This window comes from Corythoichthys intestinalis, chromosome 6, assembly GCF_030265065.1.
Source record: "Corythoichthys intestinalis isolate RoL2023-P3 chromosome 6, ASM3026506v1, whole genome shotgun sequence".
NCBI lineage: Eukaryota > Metazoa > Chordata > Actinopteri > Syngnathiformes > Syngnathidae > Corythoichthys > Corythoichthys intestinalis.
Window position 1 is genome coordinate 57,213,172 of NC_080400.1, and position 22,745 is coordinate 57,235,916.

General features: G+C 40.6%; 1 protein-coding gene across 1 annotated transcript in view; it reads right to left on the bottom strand.

The window, feature by feature from the left end:
* Window positions 1-13,046: 13,046 nt before the first annotated feature.
* Window positions 13,047-22,745, bottom strand: part of gal3st2 (galactose-3-O-sulfotransferase 2) — a 49,874-nt gene continuing 40,175 nt past the window's right edge. The window contains exon 4 of the mRNA XM_057838058.1: window positions 13,047-16,285. Within this exon, the coding sequence (XP_057694041.1) occupies window positions 15,401-16,285 (885 nt within the window). The 3' untranslated portion in view covers window positions 13,047-15,400. The remainder of the gene's footprint in view (window positions 16,286-22,745) is intronic.

Consider the following 22,745-nt stretch of genomic DNA (forward strand, 5'->3'; position numbering starts at 1 on the left):
CTAATTTCTCCCATTGATTTTTTTCACGTTTGAAATTTATGCATGTTACGACAAATATAATAATTACCTTGAATCCTCGAACAAATCACTCCCAAGACAATCCTTCCTGTTTGTATGCGGTCCAGCGTTCGTACTTTTTCAACAGAAATCCGGCGTTAGATCGCTGCGTGCATGTGTGTTTGTGAATAGCTCCTCTTGATGTGGGCGGCCCCCTACTTGAATGTAAGGCGCAGTGCATGACCGATCTGACCCATCAATACCATTATGAAGTCTATGGGTTGATCATCTCGGGTTAGAGTTTCTTTTTCATGAGGCCCTTAGACAGGGATTTGTCCATGTTGAGAAATTGTAAATTACTTGTAAATTTTAAAATAAACGAATGAATAAATAAACAAAAATGTAACGGTATATTTTGTCATCGAGTTTTACTTTTTGTCATTGAAAAGCATAAATGCTTTTGCCTTTTGCTTTTACCAAAAGGAATGGTCAGTCAACCAAATGGCGTTGAGTGGGGGTTTCCAACCAGAAATAGTAGTCAAAAATTGATTACCTCTAGCCTACCTGAAGAAAAGTGATGTCGACTGAGCGATGAGACTCACAAGGACACTTAATTCGACAGAAGGCCATACATTAGAAATGGACAACATGGAGGATTTAAGGAGAGATGTTTGGCAACAACTGTTAGCAATAGTTAGGTATGTAGAGGAAAATGTTCAGCTGGCCTACATTTTATGTATGGGCGTAGATGTCAGTTTAAGTCTTGGACAAATGTAGGCCGGCTGAACATCTTCCTCTACATACCTATAGCTGTTGTAATAGTTTAAGAGCCCTTGCGAGTCTTGTCGCTCAGTTGTTGTCACTTTACTTTAGATAAGTGAAAACTGGATACATGATTGTTTCAATTTCATGGTAGGAAATATGTTTTCTCCACTAGAAGGCATTCATGCTCTTTAGAGTGGTGATGTTTCATTTTTGTAGTCGAAATTCAATGATTTTTGTGAGAGTCGTCCGATATTATCGGGTGGGCAATAACATTGGCCGATAAAAGCATTTTAAAATTATATCGGATAGTATCGACATCGGTTTTAGGCCAATATGCATACGGCAATGCTGTCATGGTCACTTATTTTCTGCGTTTTTTTTTTTTTTCTGGTGTTTTGTCACCCCCTCCTGGCGCTTAGGTGTAATTAGTTTTAATAAGTTCCAGCAGTTTCTACTGATGTAATCATATGTCGACTCATTGCTCATTGCGAATAGAGAGAGCTAAATGGACGAGCTAATGTCTGCAGCCAATGTAATATAGCAGTTCTTGCCATCCCACTAAGTTGTTTGTGCCTTATACAATCATTGCTTGTCAGTTATATTCTTCTTTTGTTTTATCTTCATGAGCGTTGTGTAATACAGTGGGGCAAATAACTATTTAGTCGACCACTAATTGTGCAAGTTCTCCCACTTGAAAATATTAGAGAGGCCTGTAATTGTCAACATGGCTAAACCTCAACCATGAGAGACAGTATGTGGAAAGAAACCCAGAAAATCACATAGTTTGATTTTTAAAGAATTTATTTGCAAATCCCGGTGGAAAATATGTATTTGGTCAATACCAAAAGTTCATCTCAATACTTTGTTATGTACCCTTTGTTGGCAATAACGGAGGCCAAACGTTTTCTGTAACTCCTCACAAGCTTTTCACACACTGTTGCTGGTATTTTGGCCCATTCCTCTATGCAGATCTCCTCTAGAGCAGTGATTTTTTGGGGGGGGCTGTCGTTGGGCAACACTGACTTTAAACTCCCTCCAAAGATTTTCTATGGGGTTGAAATCTGGAGACTGGCTAGGCCACTCCAGGACCTTGAAATGCTTCTTGCGAAGCCACTCCTTTGTTGCCCTGGCTGTGTGTTTGGTATCATTGTCATGCTGAAAGACCCAGCCACATATCATCTTTAATGTCCTTGCTGATGGAAGGAGATTTTCACTCAAAATCTCTCGATACCTGGCCCCATTCATTCTTTCCTTTACACAGATCAGTCGTCCTGGTCCCTTTGCAGAAAAACAGCCCCAAAGCAGGATGTTTCCACCCCCATGCTTCACAGTGGGTATGGTGTTCTTCGGAAGCAATTCAGTATTCTTTCTCCTCCAAACACGAGAACCTGTGTTTCTACCAAAAAGCTCTATTTTGGTTTCATCTGACCATAACACATTCTCCCAGTCCTCTTCTGGATCATCCAAATGCTCTCTACCGAACCGCAGACGGGCCTGGACGTGTACTGGCTTCAGCAGGGGGACACGTCTGGCAGTGCAGGATTTGAGTCCCTGGCAGCGCATTGTGTTTCTGGTAGTAGCCTTTATTACTGTGGTCCCAGCTCTCTGTGGGCCATTCACTAGGTCCCCCCGTGTGGTTCTGGGATTTTTGCTCACCATTCTTGTTATCATTTTGACGCCGCAGGGTGAGATCTTGCATGGAGCCCCAGATCGAGGGAGATTATCAGTGGTCTTCTATGTCTTCCATTTTCTAATAATTGCTCCCACAATTGATTTCTTTACACCAAGCATTTTACCTATTGCAGATTCAGTCTTCCCAGCCTGGTGCAGGTCTACAATTTTGTCCGTGGTGTCCTTCGACAGCTCTTTGGTCTTGGCCATCGTGGAGTTTGGAGCGTGACTGACTGAGTGTTGTGGACAGGTGTCTTTTATACCGATAATGAGTTAAAACAGGTGCCATTAATACAGGTAACGAGTGGAGCCTCGTTAGACCTCGTTAGAAGAAGTTAGACCTCTTTGACTGCCAGAAATCTTGCTTGTTTGTAGGTGACCAAATACCTATATTCCACTCTAATTTGGAAATAAATTCTTTAAAAAACAAACAATGTGATATTCTGTTTTTTTTTCTCCACATTTTATCTCTCATGGTTGAGGTTTACCCATGTTGACAATTACAGGTCTCTCTAATCTTTTCAAGTAGGAGTACTTGCACAATTGGTGGTTGACTAAATACTTGTTTGCCCCACTGTATATTGGCAATGTGTGCGATTTCATTTTGTATGCATTTGTGGTAAAATGTGGTAACATTACAGTATTTCATCACTTGGAAGCTGTACTACTAGTTGCTATTCAAATTGACACGTGGTGTGTACTTTGCTTTATCTTTTTTTTTTTTTTTTTTTTGCATTAATTTATATTACTGACACAATTTTTTGTTGTTTTCAGTTTTACAAAAAATATCAGTGCTCTTGTCACAAGAAAGATGACCATAGTAAAGCCAATTCAACTTTACTCCAGCTTTTGGCTTCTCTTTCGAGCCTATTTTTTTCCGCTGTCTGTCGATATGTGTACCCATACACACATTAAGGACAGGATAAGTGCCTTATTGGCACCTTGCACTTGCACTTGAAAAAAAACTGATGTTTGCACTATTTATTTATTTATTTATTTGTTTAAGTTGAACAATAAATATAGTCGTACAATCTAGGCACTTTCCCATACCTCTAGTTGAAGTTGTTCTTTTATTTTCCACACATTGTTTATTTGGAAAACCTTGAAGTCTTTACATTTATCATTAGTAAAGCATCCAGTGGGGTATTACAATACAATTAGCCTTAATATGAAAAGTACAAGACCGCATATGTCGATATCGGTTTGATATCGGATTTTTGGAATTGGATGTTGTTGGGATATCCATTATTGGTTAAAAAGTCATTATCGGACAACTAAAGTTTTTTGTATTTTTTCGGGGGCCTATTATGATCATGTACAGTAATAGGCTATGCACAGTCATGGACGAAATTATTGACACCCCTGGAATTTTTTCTGAAAAAAACCTATCTGTATTCATTGTACTTATTTCACACTGGTCTCCAACCATTTGTTGGTGCAATTTGAGGTATGTAAAATAAGATAATGTAAAGCTCTAATTCACAATTTGCCAAATTGCTTTTTTACAAACTATAATTTAATATCTTTGAACTTTGCCCCCTACACATGAGTCATTGCGTGACAAGTGACAGAAAAATGGACCCAATGTTGTTGCATCGTGCAGAAAATGAAAAAGATCTATTTAAAAAATAAAATAAAATAACAAGCTCATAGTGTGTTGAACGGCGTGACGTCACCCTGATCGAATTCCATTATTCTTGGCAAAAAAAAGGATGCCCTCTCATTTATATGTGTTTCTTCCTTAACCACATAACTGTCATTGCTTTATGATTTTTAAACAAATTTATGTTTTTATCTTCAGAAAAGTACGTGACTGCTCAAGATTCAGTACGAACTGCTCATCCGGCAAGCATGATGGACTTGCACTGACATTTTTTGAGTAGTCTGACACTAGAGGGCAGCACCAGACCTCTTCACATACAGGAAGACGACTAGAGACATTCTACATACTTGTACTGTACATGGAAAACCAAATTAGCAAGCACAAACCGTGAAAAATAGTGAACTAGTCCGAATGAACTTACTCGGTGTCAAATGTGTGCCTGTTTGATTGGCCCAAAAAAACAAACAAAAAAAACCTAGTATACTCGTAGGGAACAATGATTTATTCTCTTGTATGAAGAATCCCGGACTTCCCCAGTTATGAATTATGGCCTAATTGGTTTCTTTTCTCTAATCCAGGACATCAAAACATGTTTTTTGTAAAACTGCTGTCCTTCGGTCATCATAAATTATTTGGAATGTCGATGCCACTGTTGTGATTAAGTTACAGTAGGCTACAGTATGAGTGTTAGGTTACATGAATTCAATCAACCTTCAGTTGACAACAGTGGCTGGCATTTCTGTAGATTTACACTGATGTTGAAAACTTTGGGGTCGGTCACCCAGACAGTGTTGTGTTTTCCATGAAAAGCCAAACTTATAATAAATAATAAATAAATATCAAATAAATAATAAATAAATATCAAATAAATATCAAAAGAGTTGCAAAATGGATAGAAGCCACAAACATGAGAACTGTGACTGACCTGATCAAAGTGCACACATGCAGGACTTTCCAAAATATAGAAAATATAGCCAAACCACAGATAAGGTGATCTTGGCCCATTCTTCTCTACAAAACTGCTGTAGTTCAGTCCGATTCCTGGAATGTCTGGGATGAATCGCTGTCTTTAGGTCATGTCACAGCATCACAATGGGGTTCGAGTCTGGACTTTCACTTGGCCACTCCAGAACGTGTATTTTGTTCTTCTAAAACCATTCTGAAGTTGGTTTACTTCTGTATTTTGGATCATTGTCTTGTTGCAGCATCCATCCTCTTTTTAGCTGCAACTGTCTGACAGACGGCCTCAGGTTTTCCTGCAAAAAATCCTGATTAAAATTTGAATTGATTATTCCATTAATGATTGCATGTTGTCCTGGCCCTGAAGCAGCAAAACAGCCCCAAATCATGATGCTCCCTCCACCATGCGTGTTGATATTGGTGAGCTGTTCCATTTTTCCTCCACACATGACATTGTGTGTTACTCCCTAAAAATCAACTTTGGTTTTATCAGTCCACAAAATATTTTGCCAAAACTTCTGTGGAGTGTCCAAGTGCCTTTTTGCAAACATTAAATGAGCAACAATGATTTTTTAAGACAGCAGTGGCATTCCTCTGTGGAGACCTCCCATGAATACCATTCTTGGCCATAGCTTTACATATAGTTGATATGTGCACAGAGATACTGGACTGTGCCAGTGATTTCTGTAAGTCCTCAGCACACACTCTAGGGTTCTTTTTTTTTACCTCTCTGAGTATTCTGCGCTGAACTCTTGGTGTCATCTTTGGTGGACGGCCATTCCTTGGGAGAGAAGCAACAGTGCCAAACTCTTTCCATTTGCAGACAACTGCTCAGACTGTCGATTGATGAACATCTAGACTATTAGAGATGGTTTTGTACCCTTTCCTAGCTTTCTAAAAACCAACAATCCTTGATCGCAGGTCTTTAGACAGCTCTTTTGACCAAGCCATGATGCACATCAGACAATGCCTCTCATCAAGACATTTCTTACCATGTGTGTGTTTCATAGTGGGCAGGAAGCTTTAAACCACTCATAAGTGATTGGGAACACACCTGACTTAAAATGTTTGGTAAAAATTGGTTTCAGTGACAAACTATGTGGGGGATGGCCTATTATTTAGAAAAAGCTCAAATTCTACAGACGGCAGGTAAACGAGCATCATAAAGTTCACGGTCTCAACCTGATCTCTGGATGCACTGCAAGGAAAATAAACATTTAATCATGAAGGCTCATTATGTATTTATAGCCAACTTAGTCATTTTGATAGTAGGCTAATATAGATACATACAACATGTGTTGCCTTCATGAAATACTTTTTTTGCGGCACAAGATAGATTTGTTTTTTGTTATTTTGGCCGAATATGGCTCTTTCAACATTATGGGTTGCCGATCACTGCTCTAACTTGTCCGTAGGTGTGACTGAGTGTGTAAGGTTGTTTGTCAGTTGATTAGCTGGCAACCAGTTCAGGCTGTACCCTACATCCTGTCTATAATCAGACGGGATAGGCTCCAGCACCTCTGCCACCCTCAGGAGGATTAGTGGTACAGATAAAGGCTGGATGAAGGATTACATTTCACAGTTCTTTAATCATAAGATCAATATGTAAATAAATTGGTGATTTGTATTGTCTAGGTCAGGGGTCAGCAACACGCGGCTCTGCTGCTGTATGCTGCTCTTTGGCTGCATTCAGATTGCTGACATATCTCATCCTAATCGGATTCCTCCTCAAATCTGATTCTGTTCACTAAGGGGGTAGGTTTGGTTTCAACATTGGTAGGGACGATATAACAGCATAACCTGCATGAATTTTTTACTGGGGACGGGACATTAATAAAATCAAACAGATTGGGTGAACGGTGGTCCGGGCTACATGTCTCATGAATATGAACCTAATTAATTGATAGGCTAAATGATCATTGCAAAATAAATCTGTATGGATTTATAGTAACTTTCATGTGTATTGGTTTAGGTGATACACCATTTGATTCAAACCTTTGTTTTCAAAAACTAGTAATGAAACATTTTGAAAACTTTCAGAATAAATGTGTGGATTTTATTAGGAATTATAAATTGCGATATTTTAACATAACTTAAATACTATAAGCCGCCACCCACCAAATTTGACACAAACACGGGATTTGTTTATAGATAAGCTGCACTGGACTGTAGGCCGCAGCTGTCCACCTCACTATATTATGTGATATTTACACCAAAAGATATTAACCGGTAACACTTTATTTGATAGCGGCATCATAAGATGTCAAAATACCAATTGAACCACCATTCATTGCTTCAAGAAGCTTCATTTGCTCATTTCATCGTTGCTCCCTTGGAAGAGACAGTCAACCTCTGCTGCCACCTGCTGTAAACACTGTTGTCGTCCAACGTTCCTCCTAGCATGCTTTACAGCGCTACAGATGTAAATAACAATCAAACTTCATGTTCTGAACAGATACTGTTCCAGTTGTTTCATAAATTGCTAGTTATGTCATTTGGTAACACTTTATTTGACAGTGACATGACACTGCCATAAACATTAATGAATGCTTAAGACAAAAGTCATTTTGTGTCATCCGGCAAACTATCTCACTTTGAATGGATTTAAAAGATCCGAGCTGGACATAAATGGGGTTAGTGACATAATTTGCCAGATGACACTTAATGGCATCTGTCATAAGCATTCATATTGCCCATGATAGTGTCATGTCATTATTATGACGGTCTTATGATGGTCTTACATAGATTTCATTACTCAGACACTGCACCACGCCTTCAAATAGGGGGCCTTCCCACACTCCGCTTGACTCAGTCAAAGTTTTGTCGCAGTTATTCTCAAAGACATGCAGCTATCCAGCCCAGTGTCATATATGGGAACATATGGGAAATCACCCATATAAACTGAAGTCATTCTATAATTCAAATAAGGTTGCTTAAAAGTTGGTAGGGACAATTTGAGCATCCTGAAAACTTGGTAGTGTTATGTCCCAACCATCTCTATGTAAGCCTACGCCCTTGCTGTTCACACTACTTTTAACAAGTGTCAAATCACATCTAGGCCTGTTCAAATTGGTCTACATTATTGACACACCTGACAGGTTGCTGTGGCAACGAAGGTGTCATCCGACATAGAGTGATGTCACGGATAGTCAAAACCCATCTGAGCTGTCCAGCATCTTATCCATATCTGATAGGAAACTACCTCCTGTATATGGTTTCAATTCATCTTGCAAAAATTAGATTTCTGTGCTTTGTAAGCGGTCATACTACAAAAGAGCCATCCAGTTTCAATTTGGATGTACTAAAAACCAGATTTTGGATGCCAGTCTGAACAAGGCCTTTGATCCCTCTGATTGAGCTCAGTTTATTAGAGTAATGAATGAGTATTTGATCAAAATCTACTGTGGATTTTATGAGATTTAACAAAGGAATTCAGTTTCCCTTTAAACAGACAAAGTCAGGCTTTCATTTTTGTGTGTTTATTAACAAATCAGTCATGCAGGTCATGAATTCACCAAATATGTACAGCCTTAGATTCACTCGTACTTTCACTTCACTTACACTTCATACATTAATGCTTTAAAGAGCAAATAGAATTTAATTAATCTAAAATACGGGGAACTCGGTCCACTTCCTAAAACAACATATATAGAACCGATCATGAGCAGGCTTCTCCTGGCCCTTACCACCCACTGTTCACAATCGGTATTTGTAAATATGTATCCAGTACAGCAGTTATCTCCAACCACCGGTCCGTGGCGTATTTGCTACCGGGCCGCTGAGAAATAATAAATTATTTGTTATCAACCGCAATCTGGCCTGCACCTCTTGACATATCAATATGCCTGTCTACTCTATTAACTAATCTGAGTACAGATTTGTGTATGTCGCCCTCTAGTGGTGGACCGCCATTATTTGGGTGTTTACACACCTGTAGCAGCCCAGTGTCAGTCAATGTGAACAGTAACCATAGCTGCTGTTGGCTGTACGCTGCAGATGGTGCACCTCAGCAATGGCGGATGGGTTACTTCCAGCCGTTTTGCTCGGATTAGTAATAAAATAACAAAACTGGATTGGAAGGCGTCATTGAAATCTATTCGAGCTAGCATCTTTTTTTTTTATATCTATGTGCGCTTGTCCTCGATAATTACATAGGTGCATCAGATTTGTTCCCGGAAATAATAAGCCCACACATAAGTAAAGATTACTGAAAAACAGATGCATTTGAACAGCTTTTTTATGGGGAAAAGGCCACCTGCTGAGCCAGAAGAAGAGCCTACAACCAAGTCCATTCTGCATAATATGTGGCTAAAAGCAAGCAAACGAGGCAACAAAAACAAATACACTGAGGCTATCATACTTCATGGGGACCCGTATTGCTAAAGCCAACAAACCTTTGACGAAAGTGAAGAACTCATTATGCCTGCGACCAAGGTTATTTGCCATTGCCGTCAAGTTTTTAGAAAAGGCCACTGTTAAAAAAGGTTGATCCAGTGTACGGTGAATTACATTTTCCCTGCACTTAATTTTCGTTTTTAGCCATTTCGTGTTATTCTATATTTAATGTAATTTTCTGCCACACATTGCCGGTCCATAAAAGAGTCCATTGTGCAAAAAAGGTTGGGGACCACAAATGACAAAACAGCTATTCTATTTGTTTCGATGTGGCGAGATGTTTGTGGCAGAATTACATTGTGATTAACCAAGAAAATAATCAGGAAGGACATGTAACCAAATATTAAAGATATATAAATCCTTGTCTAGTGTGACTTGATTGACTTATGACCCAGCTGATATCCACCCATTTGTATTCAATGTTGCAGCGCTAAAAGAGAACAACAACAAAAACTGGAACAGGTTGTTTGATTGTAGCTCACCTGTGAACCCATCTCGACACTTGCTCCTCGAAGGGTGAAACAATAAAATGCTTACATCTTATGATTTAATGAGTAACTGTCTCTAAAACGGTGAAATAACCAGATACCACTTAAATTATGTCATTTTTACACCAAGCAAGTGTGCTTTCCGCTGCTGCATACATTCTCTGCAGTCATGTACAGTATTCTTTTAGTACTTGCAGCATCAGACACTTCTTTAAATATATTTTAAGGGCGTAACCATCCCTTTTCAAAATTAAATTCAAAGCACATATATGTTGAAGTTCAGAGACGTGGTATTACGACTGGACTCAGGGCTCGAGACTGCGAGTAAATTGGTCATATTTCTAGTTATAGTTCATTTTGTCACTGAGTCTGTTCATAATTTTATGGACAGAATCTCTAAGCGCAGCCGAAGCGTTGAGTGGGTCCGGTTTGGTGGCAGCAGCATTGCATCTCTGCTTATTGCAGATGATGCGGTGCTCTTGGCTTCATCAAGCCGCGATCTCCAACTCTCACTGGAGTGGTTCGCAACTGAGTCTGAAGCGGTTGGGTGAAGATCAGCGCCTTCAAATCCAAGACCATGGTCCTGAGTTGGAAAAGGGTGGGGTGCCCTCTCTGGGTTGGGGATGAGATCCTGCCCTTAGTGGAGGAGTTCAAGTATCTTGGGGTCTTGTTCACGAGTGAGGGTAGGACGGAGCGGGAGATCGACAGGCAGATCGGTGCAGCGTCTGCAGTGATATGGACTTTGCACTGGTCTCTTGTGGTGAAGAAGGAGCTGAGCCAAAAGACGAAGTTCTCGATTTACCAGTCGATCTACATTCCTACCCTCACCTATGGTCACGAGCTGTGGGTCTTGACCAAAAGAACAAGATCACGGATACAAGTGGCCGAAATTAGTTTCCTCCGCAGGGTCCCTTAGAGGTAGGGTATGAAGCCCGGTCATCCGGGAGGATCTCGGTGTCAAGCCGCTACTCATCCGCGTTGAGAAAAGCCAGCTGAGGTGGCTCAGGCATCTGGTTCTGGTTCGGATGCCTCCTGGACGCCTCCCTGGAGAGGTGTTTTGGGTATGTCCCAACAGCGGGAGGCCCCGGGGACGACCCAAGACATGCTGGAGAGACTATGTCTCTCGGCTGGCCTGAGAACGCTTTGAGATCCCGCCGGAGGAGTTGGTTGAAGTAGCTGAGGAGAGGGAAGTCTGGGCTTCCCTGCTAAAGCTGCTGCCTCCGTGACCTGACCCTGGATTAAGCTGTGGATAATGGATGGTTGTATGGATGGACGGATAGTTCATTTTGTACACTTCAATACAAAATGGCGCTGACAATAATCAAAACCCTCAAGTGGCCCTTAAAACACAAACCCTTATACATTTGAATAAACATCAAATTTTTCAGTCAATACACCGGATGTAGTACAGTAACTGAAGAATTAATTATACCCTCTGTGCGATTAAACAGAATCCCGGTGAGTGTGTAATTACGGTATTTTTCAGATGATATTTTTTATAGTTTTGCTGGGCCTGCAGCATATACTCAGGTGCGACTTACTTTAATGCATTTGGTAGTGATTTGGGGTAAGATTGAGAGTTTTTGCTAAGCAAAGCCCCGTTGACACATACGCTGAACTCCGGTTAAACCTCGAGATTTAAATGGGTAGCCCTTATGCAGGGGCGGACTGGTAATCTGTGGGTTCTGGAGGATCACAGAACGGCCGGTGCCCTGGACGGCCGGCGGCCGCCATTCATTATGCATCACTGTTTTTATCCCCCCATCCTCTGATTATCTACAGTTCGCATCCAATCCGACAGGTGGCAGCAATGCGCCTGGCTTTTCACCGCCAATCTGATAGACTAGGAACGACGAAAGCACAGAGTAGCCTTCATTGGTTCCTTCCTTGTGGAAGCAAAATAGCGACGAGTGTTAATGCACAATATGGATGGTGGTGGCAAAAAAACTGAAAAGAGCAGGGTGGCGCGGAGAAGGTTAGAGAGAAAAAATTAAAGAAACTGGAGAGTGAAGCATTAAAATGTCATAAATCGACAAATATTTTCGCAAGCAGCAGTCTGGCTGCAACGGCCACGTCGGGTAACAACAGCTCAGCTCCCGGCGATGGTGAGAGGGAGCTGCAGCCGCTCTGACGTGCAGACGGTGCTGGGAGAGAGAAAAGAAGAGGGAGGGGGCAACGATAAACTGTTGGAAGTTCCCCAGACAAGCGCAGGGCAAGTAAATTGGGATGAAGAGGGTTACTTGCTCTGTAAACTGGCAATTGTTATCCATCAGGTAGCTACATTTTAAATCAAATAAATGACAATTAAAGGGTTAGTGCCAGCTAGTCGATGTACCCGTTTGCAATCGTGTCAAGTTACAGTATGCTAGTCCTACTATCCCTCTCCTAAGAAAAAATATTTTAGCCGTAAAACAATGTATGCACACGCAGCATAGCAATATTAATTCAGAAGAAATATAACAAAATATTAATAAAATGAATGGTTTTACTTTAAAGTTTAGGTAGTTAAATTGATGTTATATACATTATTAATCATTTATATATCGTTTTGTTTTCTGGTTAATACTTTCCAATGAAGTTTATGTATACAGGATTTGTCTTGAAATGTGTATTGTATTTTCATTGAAATTTATTATTTGTATGGCAAGATTAATTATGGCAGGGGTCTCCAAACCGGTCCTCAAGGGCCGCTGTGGGGCCTGGTTTTTGTTTTAACCGATCGAGTACCGACAGTTTAACCAATGAAGTTTCTGCTAAAACAAGCAGCACCTGACTGCAATCAACTGATTACACTTGTAAGACACCAGATTGGTGCAGAGGTTTTGTCTTGTTTTGTTGGAATGAAATCCTGCGCCCGCCGCAGCCCTATGTGGAATAGTTTGGAGACCACTGAATTATGGCATAAACAATGAAGTCATTTTATAGACAGAGATCTATAGAGATATATTATAATCAATTGGATACATAAAACTTGCTTTGAAAAATAAATTCTTTCATTTGTTTATTCAGGTTGATCATAGAGCTAGTACAGAAAATGAATCCAACTCCAGTTCAGCCTTGCAGTACTTTGAGCGCCCGTAGTCAGACAGTCACAGTCTAGACACATTTTCTTCATTTTTCTCTCAAAGTGCACGAAATTGGTGCATTTTACAATAAAATGTAAAAAAAAAAAAAAAAAAAATTCCCCCGGGAGGGGCATGTTCCCGGACCCCCCTATGGGGTCTGTGTTTCCCTTCGTATAGCGATTCTTATGGGCTGGGCTGAGTCAAAGTCCAGGGCTGCTTTTTAGTCCCAGTCCGCCCCTGCCCTTATGTCTGAAAGCGATTTCCCAGGTCGCCTTACACGGAGATGACACGGACATTAGCCGTGTCGCCTCCTAGTATAATGCCCATAATTTACCCAAGACGCAGGATGTGTTAAAGCAGCTGTTTAATTCCCGGGTCACAGCGCGAAGACTCACGATGTAAATATCATGGTGGGTCAATTGGCATTTCCTTTTTCATCGCAGTAAGACGAAAAGTGGTAAACAAACATCGCTGCAAGGATAGCAAAATTAAACTGGAAACATAACGAAATTAAATTGCTAGTGCATCTTAGAGCCAAGGAAGAGACAGTCCATTGTCCATCTTTGAAAGAGTCGCCTGTCAAGTCTGAAAGTGTCCAACCCTGGTAATTTCCGGTACATCTCCCCATGTCTTAAAGCCATGACACAGGTAACTCCCACGTCATCTTACACGGTAATTTAGTGGGATGTAAAGGCCGAGTTATGCTTCCGCGGCAGACCTGCGTCGTCAAGGAAGACCCGATTTACGACCCTCCGCCGTAGCCTCTCTTGTTCCTTCTCAATTTTCTGACTTCGCGTCAACGCGTGTGACGTGGTGGAAATGGACTGTGATTGGTCCGCTCTGACTGTTGTTTCCGGTTCAGCGCGAAATCACCGTCATTGTCAAACATGATTTTTCTACACACGTCAAAAAAATGGAAGAACCACTGAGACAAGTATGTGCGTGTTCGGAATCGAGTGGCCACACGAAGCGGTGACCCAGTCGGCCAAAAACTGCCAGCTTTTTATTACTTTATGTCATATTTTTGGTTGCGCACGTCATCATTTATTGTGTACATATGTTTGCTGTGAGTCTGTGACTTATTTACATGTCACATTTGAAGTATATGATGAATAAAGCAAAGGTTTGGTGTCAAAAGAGTTGTTTTGATGTTTAACTTTGAACAACAGACAGTTCACACTTAAATAAATCATCATTGATTGAGAATACCTCAGTGCTTTTATGATAATGTTAACATCAAGGCTTCCGACGCAGTTTGGTAAGTTCCATAGCCGCCAGTAATCTGCTCTGGCTTCCCACTAGCTGGTTGTAGAATACGGCAAACAAATCGGGCCGGAGGGCTTTGCAGACCTTGGTCAAAACGCTAGACACAGTGCTCGATGCCAGTTTGAAGCTAGCCGCCACAGCTTGCTGTTTCCACCCGAGGCTAGAAGTCACTGTGTGGCATCAAAAGTCGGACAGACCGCCTCGAAACCGTCTTCTGCGTCGCCTACGCCTCAACATTTGTATGATCAACTATTATTCAATGTTGATAAGCTAAAGATCCACATTCAAGCTTACCATCTTGCATTGTTGATTTATTTTTTCTCCGTTAAACTAGAGCAGGGGTTTTCAACCCAGTCCTCAAGGCACACTGTGGGTCCTGGTTTTTGTTCCAGCCGATCCAGCAGAGACAGTTGAACCAATGAGGCTTCTGCTAAAACAAGCCACACCTGACTGCAATCAACTGATTGCACTTGTAAAACACCAGATTGGGGAAAAAGTGTTGTCATCTTGTTTGGTAAGAATGAAATCCTGCACCCACAGTGTGCCTTAGTGGAATAGGTTGGGAACCCCTGAACTAGAGGAAGTCGACAAGTGTGCCCCAAAACCGTACAAACACAACACCACACCCCTCTAGTGGGTTGGTGGTGAATTACAGAGTAACACTTTCCCTCGCAGAACTGTCGAATGCTCATTGACGCCGTAGTCACTTCGCCGTCACAGCAATGCAGGAGCGTAACTCATGCTGAAAGGGGCTCAAGCTATGTTGTGTTGGTTATTGGGTAAAGTGCACTTTAAATGGGACTTAAATGCACCAGACGGAACCTTTAATCATTCATTTCAGGTGAACCATAAAACACTACAAATTGTCATATTTTCTTTACATAAATGCACGAATGAATGAAAAATTCTGACCCACACTGGCAACGGGCAAAATATGACCATTTAGGAGCAGTCTGGAGCCCTGTACCATTTACTCATACTGAAATTACGCTTCACATATTCCTTAGCTTTATTTTGGTATTTCTTTGGTGCTACTGTAGCAATGTTTAATGTTTACAATTGATTGTCAGATTTAAAGCTTTTTGACTAAGTACTGTACATCCCAGATAGAAAATATATTCCAGTGTCTGTCAGCGGGTAGTTTTTTAGACCTTCTGATTGTAGAGGTTTGTATAAATTGTATGCTTCTCTCAAGGTGTCCTTTCCAATGGTTTTCCTGTCAAATGTGTTATTTCCAATTTCTGACTTTTTATTGCAGCCTTTGCTTTTTTGCGCTTAGCTGCTAACTCGGGGAACTGTCGGGCATACAGAATATCTGTATACTGCAGTTCTGGTGTTATCAGTCTCTCACATTTAATTTTAGATTCTGCTGTCATGTTTGGATTAAGGTTATAACCTTGGATGACAGCCGCTCCATACTGAAACGGCTTTAATCTAGCTTCTTTTACCTGAAGCGGGTCTACAGGCCCGCCATCTTTCAGACACTTGTTCGCTAATTCAGCCTGCCTTTTTTTCAGTTGAGCAACTTCAACTTTCATTTGGTCTCGTCCAACAAGAGTGTCCACTTTGTGCCAAAAAGTCCTGTTGAAATGCAGGTAGATTCGCCAGTCTAGAGCATTCCACCTTTTAATTTTGTCTGCAGTGGTTGGTAAAAGTGGGCCACGCGTGCGTTGGCTGCGACTGTTCAACTTGAAGGAGAGAATGTCATCCAGGGACCAACAAAGGGTGTGTTTGAGCAAGATCATAGACTCTTCAAAGTATTCCAATACGAGAATCAGGTGGAAGTCTTGTTCAATTGCAGCTATAGACGTGTTACTTTTTTCTTCCAAGTCTTTAGAATCTGCGGTAACATTGTTGTCAAAGCCAAAGTCAAAGGCTAAAATATTGTGAGCATAATGGTTACTAGGAACTGATGAATTGTAGTTTTGGGAACTCTTGTTGAGGAAGTCATCCAGGCTTGAAGTCTTGTGAAAGGCTGGGATACTTTTGTAGTAGATAAAGATGGAATCCATCATGTCCACTGGATTCCTTATGATGGAGAAGTAGAATGAATCGGCAGGCATTACCTTTGCCACCTGGAGCATAAAATAACATTCATAATAAGGACATTGTTCATTGTTATTATGTTTTAATGAGTTACTAAAGTCATTTTCCAATACAGGAAGTGCTCAGGTTAGGATCATTGTTGTTTTCGTCAACGATGACGATAACGAAAAAAATTCGTCAACGAACAAATTTTTTCATGACGATGACAAGTTAAAAACGTGTCTCGGGAGACCGATACCAGTTTTCGTCTAACGAAACGAGAACGAGATGAAAATTGGCCAGTTTCTGTCATAAGTTGATGTCTGACATTTTCTAATCGTATGTGTAGTTAGCACGCATCATAGCAGTGTTTCGGCGCCAACAGTCAAAGTCTGCGAAACCAAACAACTTTTAATTCGTTGATGTGTTGAGTGTTGTGTTTTCTCAGCTGTCTCTAAATGCACCGGAGTGAGAGAGGAAGGGGAGCCAGTAGCAAGAACGTTGTTTTTTCTTTTTTTCTTTCACCTGTCGTCTTGAGCTGCTTAAACACGGAGAATCGGTTGGTTCTAAGTACCCTTATAGACAGAATAGTTTTAATATGCCTGATGGGAGTTTGGTATACTCCCATTGCGGCTGTTCATATTCATTTTTTTATTGGGATAAAACAGCGGACAAGAAAGGATTTGGGGGGACAGAGAAAACGGAAGCAGACAGAAGACGAGAAAAACAAGAAAAATACGTAATTTTACACAGATGCTACCTATGAACAAAGCGGTGCTATCGTGATCTAATATTATTTACTAATGGACACTGTTGGGTGGCCTGATAACCGTGGGAAAAGGGGAGGGAAGGTAAGTCAGAATGAAATGTGATAAGGCATTGTGGGGCATACACAATTCTGACAGTGTGAGTTGGGGAACTGGGCACTGGTCTCCAACCAATTATTGTTGCTTATTTAGGTATCTTTTGGGTCAATGTCCTGTTGGAACACCCATGACAGGCCCAAAACATTTTGATAGTCTCCGTATTTCATGATTCCTTGCACACTGTCAAGGTACCCAGTGCCAGAAAAAAGAACGAGGCCTACATACAAAAGAACACGGTGCCTATAATCAAACATGGTGGAAGTCCAATGATGTTTTGGGGTAGTTTTACCACCTCTGGCACTGTGTGCCTTGACAGTGTGCAAGTAGTCATGGAATATGGAGACTATCAAAATGTTTTGGGCCGCAATGTAGGATGTAGTGTCAGAAAACTGGGTCTGCGTCAGAGAACATGGGTGATCCAACAGGACAATGACCCAAAAAAATACCTCAAATAGCACCAAGATATGGTTGGAGACAAAGTGCTGAAGAATGCTGAGGTGACCATCGATGAGTGTGGATCTCAATCATATTGAGCACTATGGAAAGATCTCAAAATTGCAGTTGCAAGAATGCACCCTTCAAATCTGAGAGACTGGAACAGTTGGCAAAAGAAGAGTGATCCAAAATTCCATCTGAGAGGTGCACAAAACTTGTTGATGGTTATAGAAGGCGATTACTTTCTGTTATTTCTTTTAAAAGGATGCGCAACCAAATATTGAGTTGAGGGTGCCAAAAATTTGTCCTGCCCATTTTTTGCATTCTGTGGTAGGTAAATTGTCTACATTTTGGCTTCTTTCCTCAGCTTTTTTGTGTTTTTCCAATGGACATCCTAGGAAAAAAAACACATTCAACCATTTACAATTGCATTAATTTTTGTGAGAAATGCTGTATTTACTGGAAAAATTCCAGGGGTGCCAATAATTTCGTCCATCCCTGTAATGCCACCATTGTCATCATTTAATAAAGGAAATAAAGTCGCCTGATCTTAAAACTGCTCCATCTACATTTGCGTTATCTGTGCTGTCACGTCAATACAATAGTAAGTGATTCCCCTGAGCAACAGTTCGTTTTAGTAGATTGTAGGTTACACTTGTCATTTTTGTGGCACTTTAAATCTACAAATGTGAATAAGTTCTGGCTAAGGTTGGCGAATATTAGCAGACTTCTCTGACTACCCCCCAACTCAAATTTATGCATTTTTGCCGTACCAATATTTAGAAAAGTGAATTAAATGTCCTACAGTGGTATGAAAAAGTATCTGAACCTTTTGGAATTTCTCACATTTCAGCATAAAACCACCATCAAATGTGATCTGATCTATGTCAAAATCACACAGAGGGAAAAAAAAACAGTGTCTGCTTTAAATAAAACCACCCGAACATTTATAGGTTTTCATATAGCATGCAAACAATGACAGAAGGGGTACAAAATGAGTAGGTGAACCCTCTGCTTAAGAAGACCTAAGGAGAAACCCAAACAATTTAATGGTTTATGGTTTAGTGGTTGAAAGCTGCCCTGCCCACGATAAAACACACACCTTGTAAGAATTGTCTTGATGAGAAGCATTGTCTGATGTGCATCATGGCTCGGTCAAAAGGGCTGTCCGAAGAATCTGCGACCAAGGATTGTTGATTTGCATAAAGCTGGGAAAGGATACAAAACCATCTCTAAAAGTCTGGATGTTCATCAATTGACAGTCTGAGAAGTTGTCTACAAATGGAGAGAGTTTGGAACTGTTGCTGACGCCAAGAGTTCAGCCCAGAATACTCAGAGAGGTAAAAAAGAACCCTAGAGTGTCTAAAAGTGCTAAAGACTTACAGAAAACACTGGCACAGTGTCATATGGCATATCTCTGTGCACACATCAACTATATGTAAAACTATGGCCAAGAATGGTGTTCATGGGAGGACTCCACGGAGGAAGCCACTGTCTAAAAAAAACCTTGTTGCTACTTTAACGTCCTCAAAAAGGCACCTGGACACTCCACAGAAGTTTTGGCAAAATATTTTGTGGACTGATGAAACCAAAGTTGAATTGTTTGGGAGTAACACACAACATCATGTGTGGAGGATAAATGGAACAGCTCACCAACATCAACACCTCATCCCCATCGTCAAGCATGGTGGGGAAAGCATCATGATTTGGGGTGATTTTACTGCCTCAGCGCATGGACAACTTGCAATCATTAATGGAAGAATGAATTCAAAAGTTTATCAGGATGTTTTGCAGGAAAACCTGAGGCCGTCTGTCAGACAGTTGAAGCTAAAAAGACAAGACAATGATCCAAAACACAGAAGTAAATCAACTTCAGAATGGTTTCAGAAGAACAAAATATACGTCCTGGAGTGGCCAAGGAAGTCCAAGTCCAGACTTGAACCCCATTGAGATGCTGTGCCATGACCTAAAGACAGCCATCCATGCCAGACATCCCAGGAATCTGACTGAACTACAGCAGTTTTGTTGAGAAGAATGGGCCAAGATTAGTCCCGATCAATGGGCCAGACTAATCTGCAAGCTACAGGAAGGGTCTGGTTGAAGTTCTTGCTGCCAAAGGGGGTGGGGTGGGGTGGGTGGGGTGAATAGTAAATGCGATGGTTCACTCACTTTTTTTCACCCCTTCTGTAATTGTTTGCATACTATCCTCATTTAAGTATGGAAACCTATGAATGGGTGGTTTTAGTTTAAACAGACAGTTATTTCATCTGTGTGATTTTGACAAGGATCAGGTCACATTTGATGGTGATTTTATGCAGAAATGTGAGAAATTCCAGCAGTTTCAGATACTTTTTCATACCACATTACATGTATTCTTTGATCTGGGTACAGGTTACAGTTTTCATTTTTGTGGTACAGTAAATCCAAAATTCTGAATAAATTCTGGCCAAAGTTGGTAAATATTAGTAATGAACCTCTAACTACTCCCAAAACTGAAAACTATGCACCGCACCAATATTTAGGAATTTTGAATTAAAAGTCCTACAGGTGTACTTTTTTCAGGTTACAATTCTCTAATGGTTTACTCATGTTACAGTTTAGTGTATCAATGACCTGCTTGCATTAAAATCAATACATGCTATGAAACCACTACACTGTTGTAATTATTTTACTCTCGGCTAATTAAGGGCTCGGATTACTGTCTACTATATGATTTTTGTCCAAAAATTACTTTTTTTTAAAAACCAAGGTACAGGTACTTGTGTTTTGGCTAGATGTCTTCCAACACCGTCCATGAAGTGGGCTGGTCTTTCAATGACTCAAGGGCCACTAAACGCCCCCCACCCCCAGTCCGCTCATAATTCAAGGTTATAAAAGAAATCATGTAAAAGTAATAATAACACTGTCGTACCACATTAAGTCTCCAATCAATTCAAGTTCACTCAATTTTCAGGGAAAATATTCAGGGAATATTTCAAAAGTCCCTCCCAAAACCATGTGTTATGTTTTTGAAAGTAATGTGTAATTACATAGCACTTTGCAAGATATAATAATTGCCTTTATTCAAGTATCGGGATGTATCAACTATTCCCTCCCTTTTTCTTCGTTTCCAGTTAAAAATCCTGATGCATAAAAATGTCAAACAATGGACAAAAGGCCTGCATTAATTTGCTAGTCAGTCACAGGGCAACAGACAGCCATTTGCACCTACAATGACCCAGTGGGAATCGATCCGACTCTGGCTGCGTCATGTGTCCCAACGCACTTCTAGTGACCCAAATTTAACTCCTAGCGCTGCTTTTAGCACAACCCATTTTCGAACATGTTGAAAGCTCAACGGCTACATCCACACTGGGATGGATAAGTGCTTAAAATTATAATTATTTACATGACGTCCACACTACCCTATCCCTTGTCCAGATATATTTTTACATGTGGTACTTAGCAGTCATAATTTATCATCTCCAGATCTGCCAGATTGTGGAAAAGTTTATTGCCTACAAAGCACTTATGAATAGGAAGTGACTACATAAAGCGTACTGATGCACCACAGTGCAAACAGTGGCAGCTAATCATACTGACGTGTCACACTGCTCCTTCTTTTATATGTTCAGACTTTTGTTAGAATTACATAGGAACACAATCAGAGAATGCAACATACAAAATTGTGGATACACAACATTTGCACAATGGGTTTTGTAATACATTAACATGCAAGAGACATCAACAAGAATAACCTACTACCATTTGTTGTGTACTGTATTCTCATTTTGTAATCCACAATTACTGTCATTATTTCATGGAGCAGCACAATGACCAGACAATGTTTACAGCACCAGTTGTGTGAGAGCAGGCAATGAAAGCGACATCTAAACAGTGAATGACGTACAGACCAGATTCCTCGACCAGTAGGTCCATTGTGTTTATTAAGGTCCTTTTATGGTAAATGGTGTTACACTTATATAGCGCTTTTCCACCTTTCAATGCGCTCAAAGCGCTTTACACTATCTCACCATCCACCTACTGGTGACGCAGCACCAGGAGCAACGTGGGGTTCAGTGTCTTGCTCAAGGACACTTACTCATCAGGGCGGAGAATCGAACCCACAACCTCTGGGTTGGGGGACAATTACTCTACCACTGAGCTACGTCACCCGACCAACTCTTGACTGTTGTTGAACACTTTATTTATTTTTTATTCTGTTGTAATGGAAAAAGTATCAGTATCATGTATTTTAAGACACAAAAGAACTTCCGAATGTCAAGGTTTGTTCATTTGTAGAATGGGTCACAATGACCTATCCCCTGTGGATATGCAGAAGTCAAAAAGGTCATGGGTAATGAAGAGACCTGTAGGCAGAGGTGGGTAGTAACCCATCATATTTACTTGAGTAACTTTTTGAGAAAAAGGTACTTCTAAGTAGGGTTGTAATGAAAACCTATACTTCAGTACCAGAGGTGGGTAGAGTAGCCAAAGATTTTACTCAAGTAAGCATACAGTTACTTCAAAATAATATTGTTCAAGTAAAAGTAGTCGTCCAAAAAATATTTACACAAGTGCAAGTAAAAAAGTATCCAGTGAAAAGAATACTCAAGTAATGAGTAACATTGTGAATAACTGCCAATATTTTTGTTGGATTTTTTTTTTTTTTTTTTAAACGTTTTCCTTCTGTGTTATCTACGTGGACTGTTGTTATACTTATGTATACTGTACAATAACCCATTACAAAACCACATTAAGCCACAGAAATACAAATAATAATAATAATAATAATAACAATAAAATGATTAAATTCCAACGAGAGAAAAATAAATCCATAAATGAAGCATTATTTGTTCAAAAAGCATGAGTGCCCTCTGAGCAAGTGACTGGCGGACGAGCTGAACTGCTTCTTCGCCCGGTTTGAACCACCACAGTGACACTCACCCACTCCAGCCCCGCCCCCACCCCTCTCAGGACCCAGCACCCCCCCATTCACCATAGAGGAGCATCATGTGAGGAACGTCTTAGAGTCAGTGAAGCCCAGGAAGGCTGCGGGGCCGGACGGAGTACCAGGGAAAGTACTCAGTTTGTTTTTGTTTTTTGTCTCTTTGTTTTCTTAACAGACCAATATATTTGAGCCAAATAAATACTAAATGTTCTAAAATACAGTACATAGTGTTTTTTTTCTTCAATCAGTGAATATAAACATCTTTGATCTGAAAAATGT